We start from the raw sequence: 13,463 nt of genomic DNA, 5'->3' as shown, positions 1-13,463 counted from the left end.
GTTTTCTTTTTTCTCTTCTTTTCTTTCTTTCTTTTTTTCTTTTTTTTTAACTATCACTGTGGATAGCTGTTTCAAGTCTGTCTTTAGTGGAAAAACAAGCTCTTACTGAACAGAGCTTCTGTTCATCTGTGTCGGCGGCACACCCAGGCAGCTGGAGTTTGTGCTAATGAATTTTGTCTTTTTTTCCTCCATTTTTTTCATTAGGAGGTGCACGCATGCATGCGCGTATGCGTGCGCACACACACACACAGACACACACACACACACACACACACACGCAATTAATCTAATATTTAAAAATGACAGTTTCACAAAGTTGAAAAAGACCACAAACAACACAATGATCCAGGGGAAACTATTTTCAGTTTAAGCTGGTCAAAGGCTGATACCCCTGTGGAACATTCTAGCATGTGGTCTTGCAAAAGTGACTTACCATCCTGGGATGAATGCACACATCTCAAATTTCTTTTATGTTATCTCTTTCATTTTAGTTAGGTTTCTTTCATTTCAGAACTTTGCTTCATGTTAATTCTCTGGTCTAATGGAATCAGACTCTCCGTGTACTGGCATTAATTTCGAAGTTTTTCTCCTCCTTCCTCCTCTTCTCCTCCTCCTCCATCCTAATCACCATAGTCACTTGGATACAGTTAATTCTAAATTAGTGCCTGTTTAATGTTAGTTACACACTTACAACTTCATATACAATATTTTCTATCTAGTTTATCGATCGATTCAACTCCACTAGAAAAAAAAAAGCCTCTGTGAAGATAAGGATTTGTCTATTTTGCTTGGAGCTATATCTCTAGCATTTAAAAGGATACCTATAGGTGGGCAGTAGTGGCTCATCCTTGTAGTCCTGTTTATTCAGGAGGCTGAGATCTAAGGATCATGGTTTAAAGAAGGTACAGGCAGAAAAACCTATGAGAGTCTTAACTCCAAGTAACCAGAAGAAAGCAGGATGAAAGTGGCTCAAGTGGTTAGAGAGCTGGTAGTGAGAGGGAATAACTGAGTGCTGCCACCAAAATAAATAGAAATTGAAAAATTAAAATGATGCCCACATAATAGTAAATTAAAGATCTTACGTATAAAAAGAAGTGAAGCAATTAAATTTTTCTAAGGCACTCAAGCTACATAATTAAAAGCACACTGATTATATATATATATACATATATAGTAGTTAGTAAAGTTGAATAAATTCATAGATATAAGATAGTATATTTTATCCCTAGTGGAAAATGAGAGCTTTTCTCCTGCATAGACTGTTTCTGATTATCTTAAAAAATGGCTTGGCAATAAAATTCTGTGAGTGGATTTTACTAGTAGCTGATAAATCAAAGCAGTTTCTTTGAAATGTAATAGTATAATTTCTCAGAGGAATTTTTAAAGTTCCCTATTGGGCAAGGTTACATACAAACACACTTAAATCAACACCACATATGGCTAATTGCACTATGGCTTCTAAACTCAGTATCCCATGAGCCTTCTTCCTGCTCCTGGAGACTGCAGATCACAGGAGAGATAGGAAGCAAGATCTAATTCCTTAAGTCCTTGTGCAATGGCCATGTGATACCTCTACCCTACAATGACCACAGGATTCTGTAGCTCATTTACTCATACCCTACCTGCTCCTCAGACCCAGAATTCTATGGTTCTTTTTTAAAGAAAGAGAACACAGAGTCTTTATGAATCAAAATGCTTTTAGTGATCCAACAAACTGTAGAGGTCATTTCATTTATATCTTGCTTGAGGTCTCAGGCTGGTTAATTAATGGAGCACGTGTGGGGAATACAGAGCTTTACAAGTTTACTTTAGTACTTTTCCTGTGTATGTTCTTCTTCATTAAAACATTATTTTCAATAGAAGGAAGCATTCTTGGCTATGAGATTTGAGGACCACCCAGAGATTTTTGTAGTGCAACAGAACCCTGGTGAAAATTCTAATGAGTTTCATTCACCATATTATCGCTGTGTTCCAAAAGTTGGGAATTCAAACAGCTCTGGCTCCAGTACCTGTGTTCCTTCTGATTATGTCATTTGCTCAAAACCACTTTAGGACTGGCAGTGCAGTTTGTGAACTCTGAATTTTGCAAGACGAATAGGCCTGAAGGCAGGGATACAAGGCTGGACATACGACCCTGGAGAGGTAACAGGAAGGAAAGGTGGAGGAATGAAAGGTGATGCCCTAACTCTTAGAGGCAAGTGTATATTCATGATCTTTAGAAACCTAGAATAGCTCTTTTGAAAAAAATGGAAGCAAGATAACCATAATGTTCTATTTCAGAGGGTTTCAAACCTGACAGCAGGTTTGTATAAACTGGGAGGCTGTTAGTAAGGCTTAGGATCAGCTCAGGTACTGGCATTAGATGAAAAGTTCTCCTCCTATTTTCCCTCCTGTTCTATCTACCTCCTATTCCTCCTCCTCCATCATCACCACTACAGCTCCCTCCTCCTCATTGCTACCCTGTTGTTAACGAATAGCCGCAAAGAAGCTACAGTGGTCAATGTGTTACTTGATCTCATAAAAGAAAAGGTATTAGGGGTATAGCTCAGTGGCAGAGTTCTTGCCTAAGTATATTCAAGGCCCCGGGCACCATCCCCAGCATCCAAAAATAAAAAGGAAAGAAATAAACATAAGAAAATTCCATGTGCCCATCAACTGGGTAAAATCATGAAAAGATTTACCATCATTTAAAATTTCTCTACTTATCCCTCAAAAAGTTTTAGTACTGCAACAGGCTTGCTGGGACAGGGATAGTATGGTCTGCTAACCTGGATGGGAAGGTTACACAAATCTTAAAAGACATAGTTATCCCTGTCTTTTAGCTTTGCCTTTTAGGGTGGTTATCTAAATTATGTTCTATCTTTTTAATCATCAGAAGCAAAGAACTCTTAATTTTCCTCCAGAAAAAAAAATCACATTCAAGGAAGTAAAGTTGCTAGCCTTGAGCAAAAAAGCCAGGCAATAGTTCAAATTCCTGAATTGAAGCCCCAGTACCAACACACACACACACACACACACACACACACACACACACACACACACACACACACACACACACACACACACACACACACACACACACACACACACACACAGCCTTTTGCTGGGCTGTGATGGGTCACACCTATACTCCTAGCTACTCAGGAGGCTGAGATCTGAGGACTAGGTTCAAAACCATACAAAGGAGAGAAATCTGTGAGATTCTTATCTCCAATTAACCAGCAAAAGCCAGCAGTGGAAGTGTGGCTCAAGTAGTGGAGTGCCAGCCTTGAGCCAAAAAGCCACATGTGAGTACCAGACTTTGAGTTCAAGACCCACTACCAGCACATACATATATAAAAATAAAGTTTCCTATAAGTTTGATGTTAAGGGGAGAAACTAATGTTATAGAAAATGAGATGCCTGTCCTTGCTTAATCAAGTTCTGTCATTGTGATGCTAAGCAATCCACTAAACTGACCACCAAATGACCTACTCTCATGCTGCATAGCAGGCCTTTTACAGAGGCTGGCTTCTGCAGAACAGGAGAGGATGCATGTCCCATGCTCTAACTACTATGTGCTGTTCACAGTAAACCACTGTCACAGGTGCTCTCTGAATGGCCAAGGTGAGCTGCAAACGTGCACAGGATGATAGCCTCATGAAGTTATTTTAAAATGCAGCCATACCTTAAGAAAATTAGGTCAGGTCTAATGAGAACCAGCCAGTGGCTTTACTTATTCCTATTATCGTGTTCTCTCTGCTTGTTTGTTTTTCCTGGAAACCTGTCATCATAAATACATTCTCTTTAAAATAATGGGTAAGAATTTAGGGAATAAATATAAGGAAATAGAAGATAAAGTATTACCTCTTATGTTTTCCTTATGGTAGAGTTATAATAGATGCCAACCCCCCACCCCCAAAATCAATACCAAAAATTTTTTTCCGCCACATAATCCATTAGATATACTTTTCTCCCCTGCTTTGAAACAGAAATAATTATTTTCTACAAAAGCATCTCTAAAGCAAACATACTTTATCGTCTCCAGGGAGAGGAATGGTACAACAGAAGCAGCGCTCCGGGGACCACAGCAGAACACAACTGCCATGGCTCATACTGGCATCTCTATCCCTCCAACTCCTCTACAATGCCTTGGTCTTTCCTTCTTGCCTTCCTTCTTTGTAATTCCCAGGCTGGGAATGCCCAGTGATGTCTGCCCTACTTCTGGGAAGATGAAAAATACAGCTACAGAAACTGCTTGATTTTTCTCTAATATTTCAAAATGTTTCAAGTTAGACCTTGTACCTTGAAAGAAAAGGAAAGCTTTGAAAGCAGGTTCAATCACTTTCCACAATGACAAATATCCAATGACTGGATTCTAGTTATTTTCTTCCCATGTGAAAGAATGAACAAGTATGGGACAAAAGAAAACAATGTTAACAAAATTGTATTCCTATGAATTTCATTGTTGCTTCCTCTTTGGAAGTCTCATTGCAATTTGGAAGTATTGTTGTGAATTTAATAAACAAAAGGTAAATTATCATAGATCAATGAAAATTTCAATACTGGCTGCAAAGGAAGACCTAAATGTTTGGCTTATTATTGTTCTTTATCATCATTTTTCTACTTAAAAGTTTAAAATATGCCCATTCACAATTCATCTATGTATCAATTTCACCAGATAGTTTCTGCCTTATATTACCAAGAAGGGAAAGGTATGCATGTAGGTAATTATAAAATAAGTACAGTATGTATATGTAGATGAAATCATTTAACTAAATCATCAGTAGGCTGCTTTTAAACATCTCTAAAATTATTTTTGCTTTTAAAACTCAGCTTGGTAGGATTCTGTATGAACTGTTAAATCGTTTCTTTATTCTTTGATGCAAGTAGCAACAAAAATAAATGCTTTGTCACAAAACTCTTGGCTTTTCCATTCTCTATTCCATTCTATTCAGTTCAATTTTTCCACTTATATTTTAATACCAGTGACTAATCATGTCGGCTTGTTCTGTATGAGCACAGCAGGTCCTCAGTTGGGACCTGAACCGACACCTTTATAACTAAGCCACTTTTGTGGGAAAGACATTCCTCTCTTGCTTGATTGTCTCCTCAGCCTCTGGCAGGTAACAGAATGTAGGAATGTAAGAACCCAGATAGGCTCACCTCAGCTCCCAGGACCATTATTATCTTCCCATGTAGCCCTTCTTCATAGCCACCAAGGCCACCATATGGCAACACTTGGCCCCATATGGTTCCATCTCACTGAAAGGGGTGCTCGAGAACATAAAACGCTATTGTATACTTTTATTGCAGCCCCTTCTCCTTTACTCCATCTGTCTTCCATATGGTTTATGCAACTCTATTAGGACCTTGCACACCCAGACCTCTGATAATGAGGACCGCCAACCCAACCAAGGAAAAAGACCATCACTGCTGTCAGTGAGGAGCTTCAATTACTATAAATACCAGATTCAGTTAGTATTCAAACTAAAACACACTGCCAACCACGTTTCCTTCAACTTGCATACCATTTATTTTATGTTTATATTTAAACAACATTTTATCAACAAAAACTAATGGTAGTTTTTTTTCCCTGTTTGAAGTTCAGAGAACTTGACTTCTGTGCAGGTGTCCCTATGATATGCATATTGATTATTCTCTACACAACTGACTTCTTAATTTTTATATAAAAAAGTTGCTACTTGGGGCTGGGAAGGTGGCTCAGTGGTAGAGCACTTGCCTTGCATGCTGGAGGCCCTGGGTTTGATTCCTGATTCCTCAGCACCACATAAGAAAAAAGCCGGAAGTGGTGCTGTGGCTCAAGTGGTAGAGCGCTAGCCTTGAGCTGAAGAGCTGAGGGACAGCGCCCAGGCCCAGAGTTCAGGCCCCACGACCGGACACACACACAAAAAAGTTGTTACTTTTTTTTTTTTTTTCAAAGGTCTCTACAAAACAGTAAAGTTTTACACACATCCTTCCCTTTAAACTCTAAGGAAATGGGGCAGAAATCATCTGAGGCTGATTCCACCTGACCTTTCCTGTCCCATCAAGACTGGGGCTATGAAGATCAAACAACTGACCAGCCCTGCTCCTCTCTGCTTTGTGTGTATTGGACTAATGAGATATATTTGACCCCAGTGTTGGCCTAACTGAAAAGAAAGCAGGAATCAGTGTTATGAGACATTGCTCACATCAGCATTCCCAACAAGATGCAACTCCTAGCATCCGTATTAACAAAGGTGATTTGTCATGTCTAGTGTTAAACAATGAGTCTTAGGGAGCACCTGGGCCATTTTCTCAAAAGTAAAGAGAATAGGCTGGAGCATAGCTCAGTGGGAGAAAGCTTGTCTAGCTTTCAAGAGGCCCTGGGTTTGACCCCAGGCATCACAAGGAAAAGATAAGGAGGAAAGAGTGAAGAAAACTAGAAAGAACTAGAAAGAAATAACATAATTATTAAATAACACCTATGCTTATAATGTTAAGGCACTTAAGCACTCACCCTTTCAAGGTACATCATCTTTAATTTGTTCTAGTCTTTCCATGACAGGTAAAATGCCTGAACTATAGTTCAGACCTCTTGTGTAAAGTAATCGGGGAAATTATGCCCAGTTCTGTGATGGTCGCATCTGATGGTGAGAGTCACTACAGTGCTCAAATGCACAAAAAATCCAATGTACCTGAGAACACTTTTACCTTCATTGTAAAGTGTGTGTGTGTGTGTGTGTGTGTGTGTGTGTGTGTGTGTGTGTGTGTGTGTGTGTGTGTGTGTGTGTGTGTGTACACAAGGAAACTATTGATCTACCTGCCCATTATATGCAAAATAAAGTACTGACTTAGATTTTGAAATCAAATAATAGTGCTAATGTAGAATACATGATTGGATCACATTCATGTATTTCATACATCATTGTTTTTCCTATTGTGCTTTATAATGCAATATAGATCCAGGCATCACTCATGTTCAGACAGAGTTATAAGGATGGGAGGAAACTCTTGATCTCACCTAAGCTGGGATTTCACAATCCCTCCTGTAGTCAGGACCCATTTAGAGTCTCGGCATTGAAACAATCCTTTGATGCAATCAGAATACTGCAAACTGAGCATGCCAGTGGTGCTAGAGTAGCATCAGAAAGGGTGCTTTAGTCAGAGGATTAAGTTGCAAATTTCAAGCTACTGCCCGAGGCCAGTTTATTGGAATAGTTGGTTCAGGCTGGAACAAATTTGAAACTCTGGTTAAGAGAAACTAGTACTCTCCTTTCTGTGATAATGAAAATGATGGGCAAGTCATTTTGTAAATGGACTAGTGTTTCCAAAAGTGCATGGATGAAAAACTAGTTGGTATTTTGCTCTCAAGCTGAATAAAAAGAACAATGATCAATGAGGCTTACTTGAATTATAATTTCCTGTCTGAAAAGCTGTGAGTGTCCCTTTCCGCACCCTCCCCACTCTCCAGGGCTTGCTCCGAGCAGGCAGTTTGTAAACCACAAAGTTATGGCTAAGTATGCCTTTGCAGAGTAGCTGTACTAGACATTTCAGCAGGGAGGGTGGTTCCCACCCACCCCACCCCCAGCTCAGCACTTCCTTCCAGCCAGGTAACAGCCTGCCAGCCCCTTCCCCTTTCTAGTGCACAAGGGCTATTGAATGCTGGCCTCTTGCCAATTGCCTTTAGGTAAGCTTTGGTAAAAATTACTGGAGAAACACACACATCTGCCATCGTATCGTTTTCTTTGTACAGCTACTTCCCAGGCAGCTGCTTGGGAACTACATGTGTCCATTTACTGGATTTAAACAAACAGCACGAGGCAGAGGGGAGGCACACAAAGCATATGGTCTTTCAGCCCACCCTGGTTTCCTCGAACAGTAGGAGCCTCACCCAGGATGCTGACAAGAACATGAGCAGCAGGAGTCTGGAAGGAAGACCCCCCCCCCACCATTCCCCCCTTCCCAGTACCTTACCTGTTTCTTTGTCCTGGACTTCCTCCAGGTGCAAGTCATTCAAAAGGTGCTCCAGGATCTTCTCCGGGGTCCCAGACACTACCACATATCTGTCAGAGAGCAGAGAGTCCACTGAGTCGTCTTCCGTGGAAGACTGCGAGCGGCTGCTCCATTCATCGTCCTCATCCTCCTCATCGATGTATTTGAAATAAGGCACATCGAAGGTAGGCAAGGGCAGCTCTCTGTCCGAGAGTACCGCTGAATCTTTCCTCTCTAGATGAGGGTCAAAGACCCTCAGCCGGGAGCTGCCCATTGTGAGCGGTTCCTGACAAAGGCATCCCCTAAATGCTAAAAGATCTGTGCCATCCCTGTCCTTTCACTGGGAACTGAGTCCATCTGGCTGCTAAGAGCTCTGCAGTCAGCTAGAACGCCAGAGAGGCGGAGAGAAAAGCGAGGGAGGGAGGGTAAAGCAGACAGAGCAAGTGAGAGCCAGGGAAGGGAAGGCAGCAGGGAAGGAGAAAGCAGCTGCAGGGGAGAATCTCACCTCCCTTCGCCCTCGGCACTCCCCGCGGTGGGGGTTGGGCCACAGCCCAGCACTTTCTTCAACACCAGGACATTCCGGTCTTGCTCTTTAACCTGCACCGTCGTCACTTCATCCTCTTGCTTTAATTGTGGATGGGATTGATGGATGGGAGAAGGAAAAGGGAGAGCAAATTAAAACAGGAGCTAACTAGAGCTGCAGTGGTTAGCTGCTTGACAGCATCGTTTCTTTATAAAGATTCATAAGCATTTGAGAGACTTTAAAGTATTTCAAGTGAAATGGGGGGGGATGTGAAGGAAGAGCTGGGGCTTAAAGAGTTTTAAAAATTCCAATTTGAAAACACAAAGTTCAAAGTTTCAAAAGGCTTATCATGCTAACTGCATAGGTACTATATTCTTCTTTACCAGGCTAATGTTTCTTTCTTTTCTTCAGCCAAGACCTGGCTATGTAACCCAGGCTGGCCTTTAACTCACAAGATTACTACCTCAGTCTCCTAAGTGCTGGGATTACAGGTATGTACCACCACACTTGGGGGGTAACTTTAAATACTCTATTATGATTGCAAAATCATAAAACATACATCGTTGAAACACCAAAATAATGAGCAGAATCTCATTCTAAAAGGTAGGCAAATAAAACCTACCTACTGGATTATTCAAATCATCCTTCCTCCACCTCCCCCATTTACTCTTCAAATTTGTCATGTGCCTGTTTAGTCAGAATATAAGCAAAAATAGGTCTGTAGTTAGAATCTCATCAGATGTCACGGGCCACTATACTGACTTTCTTCACCTCAGTCCCTTTTTAAAAAGGAGAGAAGGCTGGACCATCATTCATTTCTGCACACACAGCTTCCACAGCCCACAGCCAGTGTGGCTCGCTGACCTGGCTCTGTCGCAGAGGACATTCTCTGCTGACCCAGCAGTGTGGACTCAACTCTGAACTGTGAACACTTCCAGTGTTTAGCATGGAGCTCTCTCATGTGCAGCGCCCCGAGTGTGAAAGCAGCCCAGTGGAAAGAATTGTAAGGTACACGCAAGAAAATCTACTGCCTGTATTTCTGATCATTTGAACAAAAAGATTAAAGGAAGAAAAGTTGGCAGATTTTACTGTCAAGGTGATGTCACCTCTGTATTTTCATTTTTAACTTTATTTTCTTATCTTTCAGTACAAAGGGGTTATCTTTCAACAAACCAGTTTCTAAGTACAAAGCATCTTGATTAGCCATGTCACCTCTCTAGAAAGGGAAAGGCTACTGATCAAAAATCCTACCTATGATTAGGTACAAATATAAGGAGGAGACCCTGCCCCCACAGATAGATAAAAGTACCATATCCATGTCTTCCAAAGACCCACTGGATGTCAATGTGTTTTATGTACCTATCCTAAAAACAGAAAGACACTTATCTGGCCATAATTGCCAACCAAATCAGTGATTGGAATTGTGATTTCAACTCCAGGTGTCCTGATTTCTATGAAGTCTTCCCAATTTTTCTTAACAACAGATAATGTTGGTTATTGCAAACTGCAATATAATCTCAGAATCATTCTTTTTATAATCTTAGTGGCAAATAATTTTAGTATGTAAAACTGATGCAATGCATTTCAGCAAGGTCAGATTCACGGTGTCTGTGGCAATTAATGCTGGATATTCATTGTTCAACTCCCAGAGGAGGCCCGTGTGACTCCCGGAACATGAATACCAATGTGTAATTGCTATCTTTCATTTCTCTAAAGCAGTTCTTTTGTTATCTGTGTGGCTGAAGTGAAATAAAGTAGCTGAAGAGAAAGGGGTATATTGACCAAATAAAAGTCTGAAGGCTATGATACTGAGACACATGAAAGAGACAAATAATTCTATTATTTGGATGAACAAAAATCTTCCCCTGGTTTTCTCTAATGGTAAACCAATACTCATTTTTATGAGGGCTGCTGTCATTCTGAAGTACGTTTTACATCCTATGTGCACGTGATATATGGCATGATTAACTTCTGAGGGCTGCGCACATACATATGGATGGGCAGGGTTCTCTAATGTCTGTGTAAGTGACATGTATTACATGGCTGTGCACGCAGCAGCTAGACTCTCCTGGGCAGGGGAAGGGTTGAGTCAGATTGAAGTACTATCAATAGCATCTTATGTCACTGTAATAGGTTCCATTTTGAAAAGCTGCTAAAAAATAAAGAAGAGAAAAGAGCAGAAAAATCAATGACAGAAGGGAGATTTAAGTTCCCAAAAACTGCCATGAAAACATAATATCTTATTGTATTATGTCCAGCTCTGCGGAAGGAAAGCTATTGCAATGCTTCCTAATCCATGCCCTTTTCTACTCTTTTTTTTTTTCCCTTCAAAGACAAGTGCCATAGTTAGGTTCTAAGCAAAATTTCTTCTAGTGTCTATTTGACTAAGAGAAAAAGTATTAAGAGAACTAATGATCAAAAATATCTTCAATAACTAATATTTCATGAAATGTAAGTCAAGGATTAAAACACTTAATTGACATTCATTTATGCAGCAAATAGTGATAGCCCATTTTGGGTAGAATACATTGCTGAACATTAAGTAGCAAGCACAGTTGAGTAGGACAAGTGGCCCGCTCTTAACTAAGTTAACAGGCTCCATGAACACCTAGGTGTAGTTTTATGGGAGCCCTAATATACTAAATGCTAAATGCAAGGGATAAAGTAAAAGTAGAACTCACAGAATTTAATAATCAAAACTATGGTGACTGAGAACAAGAGATTCCAGAGTAGTGGTTATGATAAGCTGCATGAATGTAGTTTCAGAACTGACTGGACATTCGTAGATATTTGTCATGTAGTTAGAAATAAAATGGTAGGTCTCAAGATAAAGGTCAGGGATGAAGAAAATTTGTAAATTATTGACATTTTAGCAGCAAGTGAGTCTATTAAAGGGGAGCAGGAAAGAGAGGAAACTATGAATATAAGGAAATAAGTGAAGAAAAAAGAAGGGAAGAGGAAAGTAACACAGTCATAGAGATGGTACCTATGGAGACTGTGAAGAACAAACTAAGGTAAGCAAGACAAGCTGAGGAGAACCAGGAGAGCCAAGGAAAACACTTGCCTGCCTGTAAAAATTTCAAAGATGGTAAGTGTAAGGGAAAGTGACACTGAGACAGCTGACAGATCAGGAGGTGGTTAGAAGCTAGGCACCAGCTACTGGGGAAGCAGAGGCAGGAGGAGCGCACTTACAGGCCAGCCTGGGTGACACTGAAATCCTGACTCAAGATAAAATCAATGGCAGAGCACTTGCCTATCATACTTGATGCCCAAGGTTCTACCCAGTCCTCTGGGACTCCCCAGAGGGAGGGGGAAAAGGTGGGAAGCATTAAGGTGCTAGTGCAGGAGATGGGAGGAGCTATCCTGGGAGTTCCATTGTGTAGGGAAGGAGTCACTTGAGGAGGCTAGGCTCCTGCCAGGGAAAGGTAGGAAGGAGGACATCCTAGGAACAACTGACCCAAGGAGAAGGAAGACTGGGAAAAGAAGAGATGTAAGATAAGAAGAAGCTGTTGGATGATGAAATAGCTGCTAATCTTGGCAAAGTGGAATTTGAGACATCTTTTGGAAGGAGAAGCGGGGTGGTCTAAACAGGATATTATTGGAAAAGTAGCAGGGAGTGTAACCAGGGATAAACAAGCTATGAAAAGAGAATTGCAGGTAACTTTGTGAACTGCTGAGGTTAGAAAACACATTTATGCTTTTATGACTTTCTACTTGAAGTGCTTTGAGGCCTTGAGAGGAAAATAGAGAATGACAGGGCCCAGGCAAGATGAGGGACAGACCAGAAAACCACAGGAAGCCATGAAGGGGGGTCCCTGGACTCCCTCTGTACCACTGGGAAGCCGGGAAGGAGCTGATGAACTGTGAAATCTAGGGACTGCAGACCACCTGCTGTGTGGGTTAGGGCACAGGCTTCTGTCAGAGAGGCAAACACCTGAAACAGCAGTTCTGCCTGACAAAGACTCAGGAAGTGGACAGCAACCCCAAAAGGGACAGGTTTGGGGCTTTGTCCACCGACAGGTTCCAGAGATTCAGCTCCCTTTACTCTGGTAACTTCCTAAGTGAGAGAAGAGCACTAAGACTATCTTTTGTTAAAGTGTAGGGCCTTTGGTCCTCAGTTACTGAAGCAAAGCTACAAAGGCCAAAGATAGTCTTTTGTTATTCATAATTTTTCCCTGTAGCAGAGTTTATGTTAATGAAGTAATTAGAGAAAAGTCCCTAAATTATTACACCTTGGGCCTGCCAGTTGCCTGAGGCTGGAACTCCCAGCCTCAGCCTATACCTGTAAGGTCGGGTTGGTCACCAGTGGCTAAAGACCATCAATCATGCCTACATAAGGATGTGTCCATAAAAACCCAAAAAGAATGAGTTCAAGGGGTTTTCAGGAAGGTGAACAACAAAGAGGGTATATCCCAGCTCCACAGGGAAGAAAGCTCCAGTGTTCCCAACCTGGCTCTATCTATCTTCATCTAGCCATTCATTTGTGTCCTTTAAAGCTTTCTTTACAATAACATAAGCATCTTTCTCTAAATTCTGTGAGTAAAAAGTATTCAAATCTGAATGGGGATTATGAAAGCCTCCATGTATAGTCAGTAGGTCAAAAGCACAGGGAGAACAACCTGCAACTTGTGATGCGGTTCATAAACTGTGCATCTGATGTTTCTTCCAGGTAGACAGTGTCAAAACCCAGTTGAATTGGAGGACAGAGCTGGGGTTCACGGCAGAAATGCTTGGTGTACAGGGACACTACCCACACCCACCACAGAGATGTTTATATCTCTGTGTAGGTTACTTAGAGAATAAGAAACAACAACAACACTGTTTCTGCTCTGTTTTCAGACCCTGACATCTTAGAGTTGGCCTGGTACTCACAGCTAGGCCTTGGGGGTCTGTTGCAAATGGTTCTGTAGGAAATCAACCCCACACAAGACCAGAAAACCTTTCTGTGATGAGAGAAGACAAACCAGAGGCACTCAATATTTCC

The 13,463-nt window shown here is 41.2% G+C and overlaps 1 protein-coding gene across 2 annotated transcripts in view; it reads right to left on the bottom strand.

The window, feature by feature from the left end:
- Rapgef5 (Rap guanine nucleotide exchange factor 5) overlaps nt 1-13,463 on the bottom strand; it is a 269,039-nt gene that overhangs the window by 67,053 nt on the left and 188,523 nt on the right. For both annotated transcript variants that reach the window (XM_069996107.1, XM_069996106.1), the window contains exons 10-11: nt 8,462-8,580; nt 7,939-8,027 (exon numbers count right to left, since the gene is read on the bottom strand). In XM_069996107.1, coding sequence (XP_069852208.1) covers nt 7,939-8,027; nt 8,462-8,580 — 208 coding nt within the window. The remainder of the gene's footprint in view (nt 1-7,938; nt 8,028-8,461; nt 8,581-13,463) is intronic.

Source organism: Dipodomys merriami, unplaced genomic scaffold, assembly GCF_024711535.1.
Source record: "Dipodomys merriami isolate MVZ:Mamm:240054 unplaced genomic scaffold, mDipMer1.0.p SCAF_5, whole genome shotgun sequence".
Taxonomy (NCBI): Eukaryota; Metazoa; Chordata; class Mammalia; order Rodentia; family Heteromyidae; genus Dipodomys; species Dipodomys merriami.
The sequence above is the reverse complement of the archived record's forward strand: the minus strand, read 5'-3'. Positions and strand labels throughout refer to the sequence as shown.